Below are 17807 nucleotides of genomic sequence, written 5' to 3' on the forward strand. Positions count from 1 at the left end.
ATGTTCAACATACTGAACTTACAAACCAACAAAGTGTGAGGACGCATAGACACATCACCCGCTGCTAAATATATAAACTGGCAAAATGTGCTAACAAATCCTCCATGATACCATCATGGAAAAGTTGTTGCAGGTTTGCATATTCTCTGGTGAAATATGGATAAAAGGGTACCGGACTATGTGAAATTTCATTTTGTGCCAATAACACTAACATGGTTCAATGTGGGCTAAAGATGCTATAAAAGTTAGCGATTTCTTATGGCCTGTTCATACTTCAGGCAAATATGAAAGCAAACCGAATTTGTTGTCTCAAAACATTTGCAGCAAAATTTGCTCGAGTTGAAGTGTATTCATTTTTTTCTTTTTAGCTCAAGAGTTTTATCCAACATGCCAACTTCATGTTCCTGCTTGCTTTGGCACCAAGAATGAACTGGCCTTCATTCAAATGTCTTACTCTGTTACTATCTGAATGTGATAGGAACGGAAGTCAGTAACTGCCTGGAGACAAGCATTGTAGACTCGGAGCGCTCTGGAATTCTTGGAAAAAGTTGCTGCAAAATATAAGAAAATATAAATATTGTGTCAAGGGTAATAACATCAACTGAATTTTTCAAGATGTACTTTGTATTTGGGAGATGTTAATTTTAATTACAGGTTTGCAGTATATATGTCGGGTAAAGGTAAAACCCGTAATTCAAGTTAACATCAACTGAAATAACAAAGTCAAAACTTAAGTATTTATACGTCATCTCAGGAATGTTGGGCAAAGAAAGTGAACAGGATTAGAACTCAGACAAACCATTGCACTGCTCAAACAAATGACCTTTTCACATTTATTTTCCTTATCAAATTCTGTGTCTACAACTTTATGTTTTACTTACCAAAGTGTCGTATGGAGGGCCCATCAGCCAATGCCTTGACGAACTCACGGTGCTGTGGCAACATTTGCTTCTGAAAATTGTTGCAGGCATTTTCTTTTCAAGAAACAAAAACAGCCAACCCCCCGAAAACGGAAAAATACGAACGAAACTTAAAAGGAATACTATTTAGATACAGTACATTTCAAGATCGAGGCCCCGATCACAAATCTTTGCCAAGGGAGCTACAATATGGAGCAGGTTAAAAAGAAAACATCAGAAAGTATTCTCAGCCTCCAACACTTGTAAATATATTTGCAGTATCATGAATACAGGTTCAGATCTGTTGAGCTATCACTTCCAGGCTACATACACGAATTTCAATCAACTGGGAACCTCCAGAGGTTATATACAACTATAAATAAGTTCAGAAGTGAAAATACTAAAGTACTGAATTAATCAACCCACTTTTCACCTTACGAGAAAATCAATTAAAAGACATTGAGCTCATTCCCGAGAGTACAAAACAATTTCAAAAGAACTGAAACCATTGTGAGAATTACAAATTAGGTTAAGTTAGGTTTTATCCATTTTTGGCACATCAGGCTTTTATCTAACCTCAATAGATGACTGATCAACACTCTATCCCAGTAAAACCACACTAATCGTATGCTTTATGTGTTCAATGGCATAAACTGCTTACTTTCTTCTGGCTGATGGATGATACCTAATCCTGCATCAAGAGAGGGGAGTGTTACACTCTGAGCAGCACTTCCGCCACCGTACTAAGCAGGAAATAGGGGTTTTATGATCAATGTTGAAAGCAAGCCAATGAATATTTCCAGCGACACATAATTTCTCTAGAAATGACCAGAAGATTCCGTTCAGTTTTGTATTAACATGGAGAAAACCTAGCCCAAACCTAAAAAGTCAAAAATCACAAGCTGCACTCTGATTGGTTTAAAATGTGGTTTTTGTGCATTCTTCTCAGGGACAAAAGAAAGATTGGATAAAGTGCCTTGCTCAAGAACACAGCATACCGATGATGTGCATTGCAAACTCTGAATCAAAAGACAAGATGGAAAATAAATGTTTTGATGTAAAAAGTAAATACAATCACGCATGGCATGCAAGCAGCTGAATACATGCAGATGTTCATGTGTTAGAACCTATAATGGAAGAGAATTTAAATAACAGTGAATGGTGCGGGGATGTGAGTGGCCACTCAAAATTAAAGCTGAAACAGCTAACAAAAAGTTGAAATGTAAAAAGTTCCCATACTTTTGTACTGACCAGGTGTACAAAAGAAATGACATCTAGGGTCAACATCCAAACAAAAAAATTGAAATCACTTAAAAAGCTGAATTTTCACACCCCTGAAGGTGAAAAAGAATGCAAGTTGGTTTTTTCCTGTTAAAGAGGAAAGACATAGTTTGGAATTTGGAAAAAGAAAGCAAGGAAAGAGTTTTTGCAGACTGGACATTATGAAATGTGACTGTCTTTGTCATCCAGAAGTTACTCCAGCCAAACGTCTGAAAGTTCTGAATGTGTGCATTGATTAGTTGTTTCAACCCCTCAGATTTTAATGGAATGTTCCCCCCCTCCAATTTAAGTTGACCGGGCTATGAGTCTTCTTCAGGAACTTTCTCATTGCAGCAAACACCCCTCCAGTTGGAGTCCTTCCATGCAAGTCTTTTGTATAGTGTAACTAGTTTTCTTTCACTGATAGAGAAGTGTTATTTAGAGTTGAATTAGAGATGAGAGTCCACTAGGAAGTATTTTGTTTACCTTTTCTGACAAGTTGGTTAAATGTTCACTCCAGATGTGTTGAACAATAAACCAGCATTGAAGGTGAACCTGCGTCCGTGTCTCTTTCGTAAATTAGGTTAGCCAGGTTCTGGAAAAAAGCTGCTTCTTTTATGATTCAAAAATTAGCTCGAGCTTATTGGAGTAAAGTGTGAAATGAAAGTGATGTGGAAAGTACCACAGCTAGGCTGAGAGTCAGAATACCAGATGATTCTGCTATGTAAGCATGATATTTGAGTTGCTCCCATAAAGTGTTTTCTCTTTGGCCACAAGACACAATTTGGAGGCAATTTTGCCAAGTAGGTCCAAATTCAGGTGTCTCATGCAACAACTAACCTGCCAGGGTTAGAACAGAACCGAGGAAAACCCATGCAGCCTGTCAGATTTTGTTGTCAAGGTCAGCAGTGGAGCAGAACTGAACCACCTCAAGTACTTTCACTGAAAAAACTTGTAAGTGTAAATATCCTATTTTTCTGGCTGGTTGTTCTATAAAGTTTGTTTATGTTTTGATAAGATGAAGTTCCTTTCCTTCACTGAAAATAGAACTTGTGGATGTGATGTAATTTAATTTTATTTGATTGTACTATCATATTTGTCAAGGTTGAAGGATTCAGCTGTGTAATTTTCCAAAAGCTATTAGTTTTGAAGTTTAAATTATAGTCAGGAACTTACTTTTTCTTTCCAAATTAGAAACGTAGTACTTGTAAGGTTTGCCATTTCTTTAAATTTAAATGGTCAGTGGTCACTTTTGATGTCAACCACACTACCCTTGCTACCTGTGCTGCCCGGTGTCACAAACTGATCTGGACGACAGAAACCCTACAAATACCCGAGTGCAGTGCTGAGAATTGAGCGAATAGAGTTGACACACTGTGGGAGCCGGAACTTAATTATAAGGGATGTGTACACTGAAAACTACATGTATTTCCCAATGAGAAAGAACTAAACATATTTTGCATTTTCATGACAAATAACTCTAATCTTCTGTGATTGTAAGGAACCTGAAATGATTTGTACAGGGTCAAATTGATTTTGTTTTTCACTGATTGAATTTGAAGTTGATTTTTTTGGGAAGTACATAACTGACTCCATTTATTTGTAAATAAAGCAGTTGTAAGCCAGAAGGGAAGAACACTTTTAAACTGAGAAGTTTCCACCTCATCCTTTTGGCAGTTACATTCTTACAACGGTGCTCCTGTTTGGGTCACTTTTCAGGAAGACGCTTGTAACCTCAACTTCCTGTTTATAAATTCTCCAGCCTAAATGCTTTAAAGCAATTTGGAGCCTTAAAATGCTCCAAATATAGCCCTGAGAAAAAAACGTTTCTGTGGTACTTACACACAGTGGGTCTGGACTGACTCCTTCGTAGATCAGCCCTTTCCAACCCTTAGCCTTAAATGCAGGGCTATCCCACCTAAATCAAAATAAAAAAGTAAAGCTGTTATTATTTATCAGGTGGGCCACATACCAGTCAAATAGTAATATAGATTTGCCAGGGATTCATGTTTGCCAGTAAAACACTGTTCAATTCGCACGAACATGATTTCCTCGCCTGCTATAGGCTGTACAGGTCAAGACCAGTCAACATGGTCAAGACCTTATAACACTGAGTGCTTCTGTCAACATAGTGCTGGGATTTAGACGATCCAGGCTGATTATTCAGTACATAAAGTGAGGTATACGCCTACCTGCTTAAAAGTAACTACAAGTCAGTTGGAGAGACTCAACTTTATCTTACCCAGCAAAATAAGGACGTATGACATTATAGAATACCCATGGGCGACACCTTTCTGCAATGGAACAACGAACACAAATCACACAACACAAGCAAGTAGTTCTACCACCCTAAATTTGAGAGCTTAATGAATTCAGGCCATTGGGGCTATCGCCATGATCACCGCAAGCCTCCAAACAGTGTGAACACCTGGCACAGCAGGTCAGAAGACAATCACTCTAGAATATGCTATCCTATGAGTGCTGAGCGGAACATGAAATATTTTAGTGTGCAGCTGTGCTCTGTGACGTGGTGCATGTGAGATACACTACATTGAACAATTATTGACTGCCGTGAAGTGGGGCATACAAATGCAAAATGGTTTGCGGCGAAACACTAAAAACCATTTATGTACCCTGAGCCCCTAGGCTGAGGTGATCGACCCAATCATCCAACACCGAAGGATCATTAGTTTTCATTACACAGTACCTGCATAAATCTCCACCATCTGAATCGTGGAACATTGATGGATCACATGTCACTGAATTATTCGTTCTATTCAATGGGTACCACTGACTCAACCTTCGTTTCACTTGCCTGGTTTGCGCTCCCATGTCATCTATTTTATTCACGGTAAGAAGAGGAAAATGTCATAAATGTTGGGACGGCACCCTGTCTAAAATTGAAACTACCAGTGGGTGGTGCTTCAGAAATGAATCTGTTTCACAAAATAACGGACGTAACAAGCGAGAACTGTCCGAAAAGATTTTTGTGGGTATTGTATAAAAGATTCATATTCATACGTTGGTAAGAATAATTTCATTCCGGTGAAATGTTGCATCAGCCATGGTCTATTCCACTCGGCTTCATCTGTCACCTCATGAAATTATAAAATAAACATTCATTTATTATTTCCCTCCAAACCGCATAATATTTATTTTACTACACTTCATAAATACTCATCAAACAGCTGCGGCTATGATTTTTACAGAGCGAACCCCCCCCCCCCCCTGGCGAAAACCGTAGATATCTATGGCGAAAACTGAAGTTTGTCAACCAGGTACATGCACGCACCAAGCGCACGAGCAAAGAAATGCACTCGGGGCAGGAGGACGTTCATGAGAGCATCATGCACGCGCAAGCGTGTTCCCACCATGATAGAGATCATAAGTACAGTAGGCCTTCATGTACTTATGGCAGCGTACAGGTAATCGAACACAACGTCGCCCTTGTGCCAGAGGTGCACCTCTTATCGGCGAAAGACAGGCAGGTGGTTACAAAAGGGTTTTGTACGCGTTCTACGCGTACGCAAAGACCATACAGTTCATGCCAGAATTACTCAGCTTGCTCCGCGTCAAACGCGCATATAATTGCGCGCCTCATGGCGCGCCTATGCGGTGGGTGCCAAAAAACGCCCTCTTTTGTTCTGCTCGGAGCGGATAAGTCTGTCACCTCTAGCTTTACTATATGATCTCTATAATGGTTCCCACCTTCACCCTCTCTGGTTTTTTCCACTTGGAGCGGATACAGTAGGACGGGTGCAGCCGCCACCCGAGATCATTTTTACACGTTCTCCGGCGCAAAGTGGTCGAAGTCTGTTTCAGGTATGTTGTTTTAGACTTAAATGATCATGACGTACCTCTCATTCTACTCAGAGAGACTTTCATTCTCCTGACAGCTTCTTCTACCTTTTCCAGGGCTGCTATGTAGGCGTTTACATCTAGACCTTTAACTGCCTGTCAATCGAGACATAAGTGAGAACGACTTTCCAATGGGTGTGTATGAGACAATGAAGTGATTTAACTAATCCTCTTTTTCTCTGAATATTCAGAGGAGATGCCAAATGTGAATGTCATTTCTTAACTTATGTAAATTCTTTACTTCTTGACTCATTTCAATCCCCCTACCTGCTGAGCTTCAACGATGCCGCACAATGCAGGACCACAATCCATCTCTGTCTGAGCATTCACCATAAAGAACCACACCTGATCATCTCCACCAACAAAGTTGACAATGGGCTTGAAATTACTGAAATCAAGGAGGGTCAGTTTATGTAATAACAATTTAATAAGCACCCATGTATACGGTGGTTGAGAGGTTTCGTCTGCACTGGTAAGCTGGAAGTCGCAGGGTCGAGTCCCACCCGAGTAAGCTTGTGAATGATTAGTGTTGATTAATATATACAATTAATATATACGATTTACTTCGATGTAAGGGCAATACCCGTACTTAAATCAAACAACCATTTCTGACATTTATTTTGGAAGTAAAAATGAAAATTACTTTTGGGTATAGCGCTCAGGTGTGTCTCTAAAAACCACAAGTTAAAAGACCTATAGACGCAAAGACGCACCTGGCACAAACTTTATTAAGTCAAAAGTCGAAAAGCAAGACAAAAGTCAATTAAACGTTTGCCAATCCACATTCCATGAGATCCACCCACGACGGCAAATTTAACAGGTCGGATACACGTCGGAACTGTCAATGAAAGCACCCCCTCAAAAAAAAGACAAAAAGAAGTTGGAAGAATTATCGTTAGATAAAGTTTTTAAAGAATGCAGGTTTTTCGAATGACAAAAGAAACACCAGCAGGAAGGTCAGAGATCACAGTCACGTCACAAGTAGATATGGGAAGCCACACTGTGCATACTGCACTCCGGAGCTTCAGGTGAGCTAGGCTCTACCAGACACAGATACCTGACGTGTATCGCTAAAGAATGGGAAAAGTACATCATTTTAGTTTACCCTCGGTCAACTGTGTTTTATTTACTTGTTTAATTGTATGGCGCTGCTCAACAAGTGAGTCAGGACTTGTCCTGGAAGAGTTGTTCACGTTGTTGAGAGATCGCCAGGCCCCCCACTTTTTGCAGGTCCTATAACTGAGTGGGACTCAATTGATCGAGCTATTAATGGCTGATGCCTGCATATGGTCCTTCCAAAATCGTTCCTCCGCCGGTGGTCTTGATAACTCTTAGTTTTATTACTTCCTTGACATCAGTACTATAGTGAGCTCAGTCGTTGCAGCCGCCTCATGCAGCTGTCGGCTCTCTCCACCACCAAACCCAAAGTCTCCAACTTCACAACCGGAGCCTCCCAAAGCTTGGTACTATGTATCAAAGAGAGGATCCAAAATAATCCGGAGCTTGTCGGTGTATTGGTTGCAACGTCGCGTCGGGCATCATAGGAAGCGTACATTGCTGCGAGTAAGTCGAGGGGCGTGGGTTGGTTGGCTGAATTCCTTCCTCCATGGTTGGCCAAACACGTTGGACTTGTGTTTGCCCATTTGCAAAAACACTTGCTCCTTGTATTACGCAAAAGGAGCATACTCCTGTGGAGGTTTCTGCACAGTAGAGGAAGATTATGACGAAGGCGTTTTATGTTTTGTTTTAACGTCGTAAACAATTCCGCGGCAGTACTTTGAAGGCCAAAAGCCCATTCCTGCTATAGCCAAGGCCCCGATTGTCGGAGAAAATTTTTCATCGGAGTTAACTTATAGTCTTATATCATCTGTTGAGGCGTTTGAGTTGCAGGTGTTAGTCTGTTGTTTAGATTGGTCAGGTTGTAAAACGGCTTTGTAAACTTCACTAGGAGTGTGTCAGAGGTGTGAGGATTGGAGGGGTTGAGCTGGAGTAGTGGTAAGCGGACAAAGTCATCATCCTGGTCTCAGTTGCGGCTGAGCGTTCAAGCCTGGATTCAAACTCACATTGGATGGCACTTTTCAGGTTGTTGTACCCGTCATAGATATTCAGCTGGCCTCCAATTCATCTCCAAGGAAATATGATACAACCTGAACTAAAACTAAACCCAAATGCCATTGATTGGGTTACATTTGTTACACCCCTTGACGATAGTATTCGAAACCCACTAAATCTAAATCGAAGAGCAAATGACGTGATTAAGGCGCATGAAGATGATGGAAAAGAAGTTAAAGAAACAGTAGAATGGCAAGACACGATTTTACGTGATAATTTTAGATATAGATTTAGGGCGAGCTAGCCGACAAACAGGAAGCCATCATGTCGACCTGCTCTTTGCTTTTACTGCAGGACAACGCTAATTACATCACAAACGGTGTGGAAATATCTGGTGGTTTTGTAGAAAGAGGAATCAATGAAAATAATTGAGATGACAAGAAAACGTTCAGAAATGCATAATCAGAGCCGAGAGGACGTCTTCCATAGCATTACCAGTAATAATAATAGGTACCCGGTGTAGATCATGGATGGTCTCCATCCAGCAGGTATGTCGACCGATCTCTTGGCAGATCAAAACCTATCGTCGTACTACCCATATTTCATAATTGTTTTAATTGACTCTATATACACGATACCAGGTGTATTTTTTTCGAGTGCACCTGCATTTGAAGAAGGTGACGACGATGGTAACAGACCCAAACGTCAAATTGCGTTTAAATTGAGAAGTCTACAGATTCCTGAATTTAGCCAATGGAAGACGGAATTCATCTACAAAGGAACTGTCGCTATGAAGCCTTGTAAGGTTGTGCAATTAAACAAAAGTCACAATTTCCATGACGGTCAGTCCTTGGACGTCTCACACAGTGTGTTCACTAACCCTAACAAGATTCAAGTGCTGAGACCGGACGATTCTACGTTCCTGCAGCCAAGTCCTTACCTACCGAAAATTCGCAAATGGCAAGATGGACAAACTGACCTTTTCGATCAGCGGCGAGCAAGCACCAAAGTTTCAACAATCCGCCCCGAGTTGAAGTGCACCCTCACAGGCGACAGAAAGACAGACTTGTACGAAGCTTTCCAACCGGGTTCTTGCACGCGTTCCGCTATTTGGCGTGCACGCGAAGACCATACATTCCAGAATAAATTCGTGGCGCGTACTTAGCTTGCATGCCCCGCGTCAATTAAACGTGTATAAGCTTGCGCGCCCATGCGGTGAGTTCACGCTCTCTTTTCTTCCCGCTCGAAGCGGATACACGCGCAGGGGTAAGGATAGACGTGTGTATATCTAAAAGAATCCAGAGAAAGGTACCACGCCTGTCTGAACCACCTGTCTGTTATTTTTTTATTCCTCCACGATTCAAAAATACTTACTCTACAACCATGAGACCATCCGGGTCAACAAGCATCCAATTTTCCAGTATTGAATTGAAGTGACAGCAGCTTGGCGTGATACCAAGAAGTTTGGAGATTTCCCAGTATGGTACTGCAAGGTTCTTCGGAAGAGACTGTGAATAAAATATTTTAAAATGGCAAAAACAAAGCATGAACTCTCTGCATTGGAGCATAAGTAGACTGTTATCCCTCAGTTGTCTCGAGTTTCTTGTAACTATAAACCTAACAAAAAGCCTGGGGCGGAATTTACCCTCCCCCCACATTTTTCCGATATCGCTAGTAGTAAAGGTAGTTAGTATAGACCAGTTTGAACCCTGATGCTTGACCGACTTCCGGTCTAATATAGACCAGTTTGACCTTGACTTCCGGTAACGAGTAAGAAGGTAAGGGATCACGACTTCCGGGTTACTAGGTAGGTAAGGGTTCACGACTTCCGGGTTTGGAAAGGTTAGTGGGTGAGCGACGAAAATGTCAAAGGTGTGTGTCTAATTAGACACGAAGAGTTGAACCGCACGCTCTTTTTCATTTGCACGGTCAAGTCCGAGCAGGTCCAATTAGAAGCACGCGTTAAAATTGTAACAAGCTATGTGACCCAAAATAATTTAGAAAAACTAAACGAGAGATGATAAGAATTAAAGTCTAAAGTGCGTTGGTGGCGAAACATATACACCACGTCGTGAAGGAACTCCTTAATGGCGGTGCCCAGCTGTTGACCTTTTTGAGAGTACACGTGTTCTGCACGATTCTTTCACTAAGCTTTGTGAAGTGATTTACGCGCTTCAATTTCAGTGAGAACACTACAAGGATTTGTTTTTTAGTTGTTAGAGTTCTTGACAGTTTTTCCCCTGTTTCGGCCGCTGAAATCACAAAGCAAAATGTCCAGAAACGGAGATCGCGCTTACGAAGACGAGGATCTGTTTGTTTCTCCCGACCCTACCGAAAGTCAACTCGATGAGATACAAGCCATTGCAGATCGTCATCTCGAACACGGCGACGATGGTTACAACGAGGATCTGCTCCTTTCTCCGGATCCCACAGTAAGTCAGCTGGACGAAATTCAGGCCATCGCCAATCGATGCCTGGGCTATGCACCCCATGATTTAAAAGCTGACGCGGAGGACGATACAGGAGAGGAAGAAGGGATCGAAGTAAGTAAATCATGGCGATTTGTCTACGGTTCAGACGACTACTTCGTGTTGGCGTTGTTATTTTTAATGATAGTAACTGTAATAGCCTCCAGGCAGTGCTTACGAGAACCAATATATTACATTTTGGAACTCACAATTATTTTTGGAAAATGAATTTTTTGGTATTTATTTCTCTCGTACAGAAATCTTGGCAAAGTGGTAGAGGACAATCCTCATTGAATGAAAGAGGGCAGAAAGAAGAGGAAGAGGAGGTAGCGGTAAGTGGAAGTAGATCTCTGAATGCGAGTAATAAGCGGAGTCCCGTGTTCTTACCTCACGGACGAAGATGACGGTCCTCCAACTAAAGTTGCCCGCCAGTTTTTCTCTGCATGAATTTCCCCGGGCGCATGCAAACGACGATGCAGGCCCCGGATCGTCGTCCACTGGGTCGTCAAAGAAATTGAAAGGGGGTCCGAGTGAGCTGTACCGAGCAGTCTCTTACAACAATCGTTACATCCACAACCTGCAGACGGCAGGCGAAGAATACACTTTTCGAGTGATTTCGCAGCCCATTCGGAGCACCAAGAGGCTTATCCGCATCATCGGCGCAGTAATCGAGTCCTTGCAGAGAAGGCTTTTCGTCAATTTTTCTTCATTTGATCTTATTGGCGTGTTTATCAAATTTCCAGGGGTCAGACCTAATTTTTGGATGCCGTTCAGGAAGCTGAGAAGGGTAACGAGACGTTCAGTGACTGAAATGCTCCAAGTTTACTTTCGCAACCTGAACCGCGAAATGACCCTGGACGACAGTGTCACTGTCAAAATAACGAGGGCGTTCCAAGATGCTCTGTCTGAAGATCACGATGGGGATTCCGAGGTGTATGCGGATAAAGGATTTGACGCGGATTCTGAGCCCGAGCCTCCCTCGGGTAGTGATGAGCCCACGATGGACACGTCGGCCACCCGGACAGACCCACAGCGGGGAGGGAATGAAGATGAGATCATCCAGTAGGAAGAACGGTCTGAGGCACGGCAAGTAAGTCCCAAAGACTTATCAGTTATTTCGCGCCAAGTGCGTAAATTTCGCACCCAGGGAAACGAATATACCTTGCGTTTCAATGACATCAAGCCTGTACGCGGTATAGGTAATGTCTTAAATACTTTGGGAGGCGTATTCCGGTCCATCGTGGACCGTGTTCTGAGCAACGCGGAACCTAAAGACTTTGTTTCGTTCGAGATGCGTTTTCCGAACTTAGACCGGAATTTCTGGATGAGCTTCAGAAAAAAAGAAAATCTCTCCGTCCATGACGTTCTGTCAAACATCGAAAATTCTGCAGTCGAACGAGAGCGTCAGTCTGAACGGGGATGTCGTCATTAGGGTCGTCATTGTTTGGATGGACAAGGGAGGTCATCCAAATCACTGTCTTGCTCGTGGTGGGTCTGCTTTAGAGCGATGGCTCAAAAATAAGAGGGGGTGCATCACCATCAGGAACCAAGACGAGCTTTGTTGTGCAAAGGCAATCGTCATTGCCAGAGCAGCCCTCCGATGTGCTGACCCTCAAACCAATTGGAATTCCGTTAACCAGGGTTGTGGTGAGACCACTCGATTGGTGCTAGAACTGCATCATCAGGCAAACGTTCCACTCCAGAGGTGTGGCTTGGAAGAAATTTTGAAATTCCAGCGGGTTCTGAGTGATTGTTCTGTCCAAAGAGCTGTTTAATGCCGTCTGGTTCAAATGGAAGGACGCTCCGCAGAAGTTGTTCTGGTGTTTTTACGACAATCACTTTGCGGTTATAAGATCCATGACCAGTTTTCTGTGTAGAGCGTACTTTTGTGACGTTTGTCTCCTGGGATACGACGACAAAGAAAGCACAAATGCATAGCTAAGTGTCTGTGTTGTTACCTGTCATTTCCTGACTGTGATTGGGTTGACTGAAAAGACTGCAACAGGCTGTTCAAGAGTCCCTCATGTTTCGAAAAACACAAAGAAAAAATGCTGCTGAGAAATGTGAAGACAGAGAGGGGCACTGCAGTCGTGGGTGGAAACTCTACTTGTTCAATGATATTCAAATGTACTTGTGGAAAGACCATAAACAAGAAGGGCCGACTGACGAAACAGAAGCACGTTTGCGGTGAGGTGTACTGTCAGAACTGCAAACTATACCAAGGGGCCGATCACCAATGCTTCATACGTCCTTTTCAGTGTAGTCCTGGTGTACCTGCTGATGACCAAACAGGTGATAGGGAGGAAGAGATGGACCCTGTGGAGTTGATGGAGCGGGAGCTGGAGAACGTGGAGGCGAAGCGAATGAGGGCAAGCGTGCTAAAAAGAAAAAAAATATCCGTCAGAAGGGGGGATTCCGTGGAGCTTTGCTTACACCGATACTGGGCGCTCTGGGTAGCATGTTGTTCAAATAAGAAATATGGAGCACGCCAAGGAGATGGTTTTGATTCCACACGAGACCCTAAACCAGTTACAAGCTAACTAACCCCCATCACTAGAGTTGTGCACGGACTGGACTCTGAAATGAGACGGCATCTGGAGAGACAAGATATAGGAGCGGAAGAAAATTAAAACTGTACCACCAGACCCTGGGAAAGTACATGCAGTATAACAAACAGAGAAAAATTTCCATGACATTGACTCTGGAATCGAAATCATCGGACCACCCCCTCGCCTTGAAAAACAAACGAGTAAGATCGAAGCCGATTCATTCAGCACAAAAAGAGAACTCCCCAAACTGGATCCTGAGGAAGGAGTGAAAGAAAAAAACCCTTTGCTACTACTGTGCCCGACAGAGATGAAGATTTGGGGCTGTCCTCTTTATTTGCAGAAGCTTCGCATCTACTAGATGCGTCCCCCAGCAGGCCTGAGTTTGGAAAGCTGCGTAAAAAGAAGGGGAAAGGGAAGAAAGCCGAACGGCCTGCCACTACCCGTATGAAATGGACACCATATTAAGCACCGTGACCTTCTGAACTAAGCTCATTTTTAAGTCGCTCTTCATCATGGATTGTTGTCCTCCAAGACAACAGTGCAGAATCGGCAACAAATTAAAAACGGTGCGTTGTGTACTGTTGTGTTGCCGCAGCACGCTCATCATCGAACACCGCGAGAGTACGGATGGGAGAGACATACCTGAAAAAAGTGTATTGCGACCCAAAACATCCAGCGGCATTCGGTGGTGTAGAGGCTGTTTACCGTGCTGCCTTAAAAGACGGCATCCACGTGACGAGGAAAAGGATTCAAAAATGGCTACGCCAGCAACCGTGTACACATTGCACAAGCCCGTTCGAAAACATTTCAAGAGGAGTAGAGTAGTGGTCGACGGAATCGATGATCAGTGGCAAGCGGACCTCGTAGACTTGTCGGCGTTGTCCGAATACAATGGCGGTCAAAGGTATTTGCTGACGTGTATAGATATTTTTTCGAAATTTGCGTGGGCGCAACCGATAAAGAACAAGACGGGAAAGACACTAATTGATGCTTTTCAAACCATCTTGAACGATGGCAGGTCACCCTGCACACTTCAGACCGATAAGGGTTCAGAGTTTACCAACAGACTGTTTCAATCTTTCCTCAAAACGAAAGGCATTCACCTTTTCACGGCCTACAACGAAACCAAAGCCAGCTTGGTGGAGAGATTCAATCGAACCCTCAAGACTAAAATGTGGAAATATTTTACGGCCAACAATACGCGGCACTACCTGACGGCTCTACCCAAACTGATGTCTGCGTACAACACGTCTTTTCACCGCAGCATTGGAAGGGCACCCGCCACCGTCAATGTTTACAATGCGGATGCAGTCAGAAAAACCTTGTACCCACCTGTCAGTGCTCCAAAACACGCCCCCTTTCGATTCAATGTGGGAGACACCATACACATAAGCGTGGCGGCAAAGCCTTTCAAAAAAGGTTACTTACCCAACTGGACCGACGAGATTTTCACGGTGAGTGCACGGATTGCTAGAAAGCCACCCGTTTACAGATTAAGAGACTACGGTGGGGAAGAATTGCTCGGTACCTTCTACGAGCAAGAACTTCAGCGTGTGGTTAAAAAAGGCGATCTGTACAAGGTTGAACAGGTTTTGGTAAGAGGAAACGGAAAGGCAAGACCGAGTACTTTGATCCATCTCAAACAAAGCTTTACGTCAAGGCCAAAGTAGTCAACGCTGACGGAAGTAATCCTGTTGATGACGCTGAGGTAGGCCCCTGCAATTTGCTGCTGCAGTCTCTATTCAGTCAGGTGGACGTGACTTTAAATGAACGTCTGAGTTCCGCTTCAACGCGTACTTACCCTTATCGAGCCATCATTGAAACTCTCCTCAGTTACGACAACAGTGCAAAGATGTCACAACTGACTGCGGAGATGTTTGTCAAAGACACGGCCGGGAAAATGGACAACGTGAACTGCACGGCCGGAGACGATGAAACAAACACCGGCCTAAAAAAGAGGAGCAAGTTCATGAAAGGGGGGCGCATCGTGGACATGCTAGGCCCTATTCACAGCGGTTTATTTTTCCAAAATAAACACTTGATAAGAGGTGTAGATTAAAACTAAAGTTCATCAGGAGCAGTGATGCTTTCTGTCTGAGGGCATCTGGAGGCATTCCCAGCTACAAGATAAAAATTGTAGATGCTTCATTGTTTGTTCGGAAGGTAAAGGTCAGCTCAGCGGTCATGTTAGGACATGCCAAGGCCTTAGAGGAGGCCATTGCTAAATATCCCATTAAAAGGATCCTGTGTAAGATGGTTTCTTTCCGAGGGGCAATCTGACGCTCACACAAGATCACGTGTTTCTCGGACAGCTACCAGAACGCATCGTGGTAGGGTGCGTATCCAACGCTACCCTACAACGGATCCTACGCCAAGAACCCCTTCAACTTTCAGCACTTTAACCTCAATTTTCTCACGGTCCATTTGGACGGAGAGCAAGTGCCGTTCACTCCTCTGAAGCCTGACGCGAAAATTGCGTCAGAGCCTATCACACCCTTTTCTCGGGCACGGATAAAATGTACCAAAACGAAGGAAACGACATCAGTCTGAAAGACTATCCCAACGCTTACACACTGTACGCCTTTGACCTCAGCCCTGACTTGTCCTGCGGGAGTCACTTGAGTCTCGTCAAGCGGGGCAACCTTCGCTTAGATATCCACTTTGCCCAGCCCCTGGAGGAGACCATCAAGGTTATCATCTACGCCGAGTTCAACAACGTCATCGAAATAGACCAGGCACGTGATATTCTGTTCGACTACGGCAGTTAAATCTCCAGGGATGAACAGCTTCCAAATTTCAAAAATCCTGAGCGAGGACCGGTACGCAAAACACTACTTCCGAGGTGTCTTCCCCCGTGACGAGCTACCGACACGTCATGTTCCGCGACCTAGCGCCTTGGTGGTCAACATGGATCCTTCTACCGAACCTGGACGGCACTGGGTGGCGATCTACATCACGAGGGATGGCGTTGGGGAATATTTTGACTCGTATGGGCATCGACCTCGGTTGAGAGACATAGATCTTCTATAAGAAAAAATACGAGTGCATCGAGATACAATAGCAACCCCCTTCAAGGTCCCTTAACGACCGTTTGCGGTCAGTATTGCGTATTTTTCTTATTGCATCGACGCAGAGATATCGGCATGAGTAAAATTGTCAACATGTTTTCAAAAGATACCTCGGACAACGATACATCGGTAAATTAATTTGTTCGAATGCATTTCCCTTCCCTTGGTACTAAAACGCGCGACATTCCTTTCGTTTTTCGACAAATTTCAAGAGCACTTACAAGACCATGAGATGAATGCAAGTTATTATGCTCGAGCGTTAAATAATGCCATTTGCGCATAATTTCGATTAATATTTTTGGGATAAACTTTGTACTTAGAGCAGCTTTTGTTTTTCCATTTGTTAGTCATTTAAAAGGCTTCCATCAACAATTAGTTGGTTGTTTTCTTTACTATTGATACTTTTAGTTGTTTTTTTTCATTTGTCAGTCATTTAGAAGGCTTCCATCAACGATTAGTTGGTTATTTTGTTTACCATTGATACTTTTAGTTGCTTTTGTTTTTCTCGGAGTACTTAATTTAGAAGTCAATTCATTTCAAAACCATTTTAGTAACCTTGCAGAGAGTTAACACATTTTTCATACATGTACTTTTACTGCTCTTGTTAACTTGCTTCTTTCTCTGAAATTTTTTGGGGGGAGTTTGTTTTTTCTGCTTTTTTTAATTATTGGCTTATATGTTTATTTTATGTTTTGTTTCAATTTAGGACTTTGCTTTTTTTTCTTCAAGGTAGTCAACTAGAACCCTTATAAACTTCATGTCTTTGTTCATTTTGTCTTAACTTCTTGATTCTGGTTTAATTCTGATCGGAATTCATTAAAATATTCAATACTGAGTACAAAACAAAGTGTGATGGTCCAAACAGTTTATAAGTCTCTGCTTGTCTTTGTTTTTCTTCATTTAAAAAATTTTTTGATTCGTACAAATTGAAAACCTAATACCGAACTTCACAGCTATTCTATTACAACTTTGTATCAACTAGGCATTTTTAAAGCAAGATACAAGTCCACAGCGTAAATTTTAGGCACGCACCAACACTTCGTGTGTGTCAACTTAAATACAAAATGGTTATTACAAATTCCCAATTTTATAAACACCAATCGTGCACCAATCCTGTCATAAACCATAATACACCGTTTTAAAACTTCTTGACAACTTTTTTTCTAAACTTGACGAAAGTTCTAAACTAATACACACAGATAAACTTGGAAATATTCATTTACGAACAAAATACTTGAACAGATTTTCGTACACAACCATTAACTGACTCAAATTGATGGTTTTCAAACATTTGGAAAAAGTTCTAATCAGCAATTTTACAGTTTACAGGTCAAACAGACACTGCTCTAGAGCAATGGTGAAGTCCGAGTGCTGATCCTTCTGTGCGTACAATTTTAAAATGATCCTCGAATCGGCCATCAAATACATAATGATATCTTCCATAAACAACCGAACCTTTGCGTTCAAATCACGACAAATAAATTTTTCTCTCCCTAGTTTCTCAGAGGCAGCATCGAAAAGTTCAATTACCGCGTGTGGAAGCACGAGTTGAACCGCCGTGACATAGTAATCGGAGGCAAACTCCTCCAGAACATGCTCTGTGGTGATCCAGACGCATTCGTGGTCCCACTGGCTCGGAGAGTCAACTTCGTA

General features: G+C 42.7%; 1 protein-coding gene across 7 annotated transcripts in view; it reads right to left on the reverse strand.

Moving 5' to 3' along the window:
• Positions 1-17807, reverse strand: part of LOC110980378 (indoleamine 2,3-dioxygenase 2-like) — a 31843-nt gene that overhangs the window by 2308 nt on the left and 11728 nt on the right. For 2 of the 7 annotated variants that reach the window (XM_087138987.1, XM_087138989.1), the window contains 8 exons: positions 9444-9577; positions 6285-6405; positions 6017-6113; positions 4867-4996; positions 4002-4077; positions 1561-1642; positions 882-974; positions 455-551 (listed from right to left, as the gene is read on the reverse strand). In XM_087138987.1, the coding sequence (XP_086995113.1) occupies positions 455-551; positions 882-974; positions 1561-1642; positions 4002-4077; positions 4867-4996; positions 6017-6113; positions 6285-6405; positions 9444-9577 (830 nt within the window). Of the gene's footprint in view, positions 1-454; positions 552-881; positions 975-1560; positions 1643-4001; positions 4078-4401; positions 4454-4866; positions 4997-6016; positions 6114-6284; positions 6406-9443; positions 9578-17807 lie in introns of all 7 variants that reach the window. The other 5 variants (XR_015425901.1, XM_087138991.1, XM_022237001.2 and 2 more) reach the window with 4 other exon arrangements.

The sequence above is a fragment of the Acanthaster planci genome, linkage group LG07 (genome assembly GCF_054643075.1).
Source record: "Acanthaster planci isolate LZ-2023a linkage group LG07, COTS_SCS, whole genome shotgun sequence".
Taxonomy (NCBI): domain Eukaryota; kingdom Metazoa; phylum Echinodermata; class Asteroidea; order Valvatida; family Acanthasteridae; genus Acanthaster; species Acanthaster planci.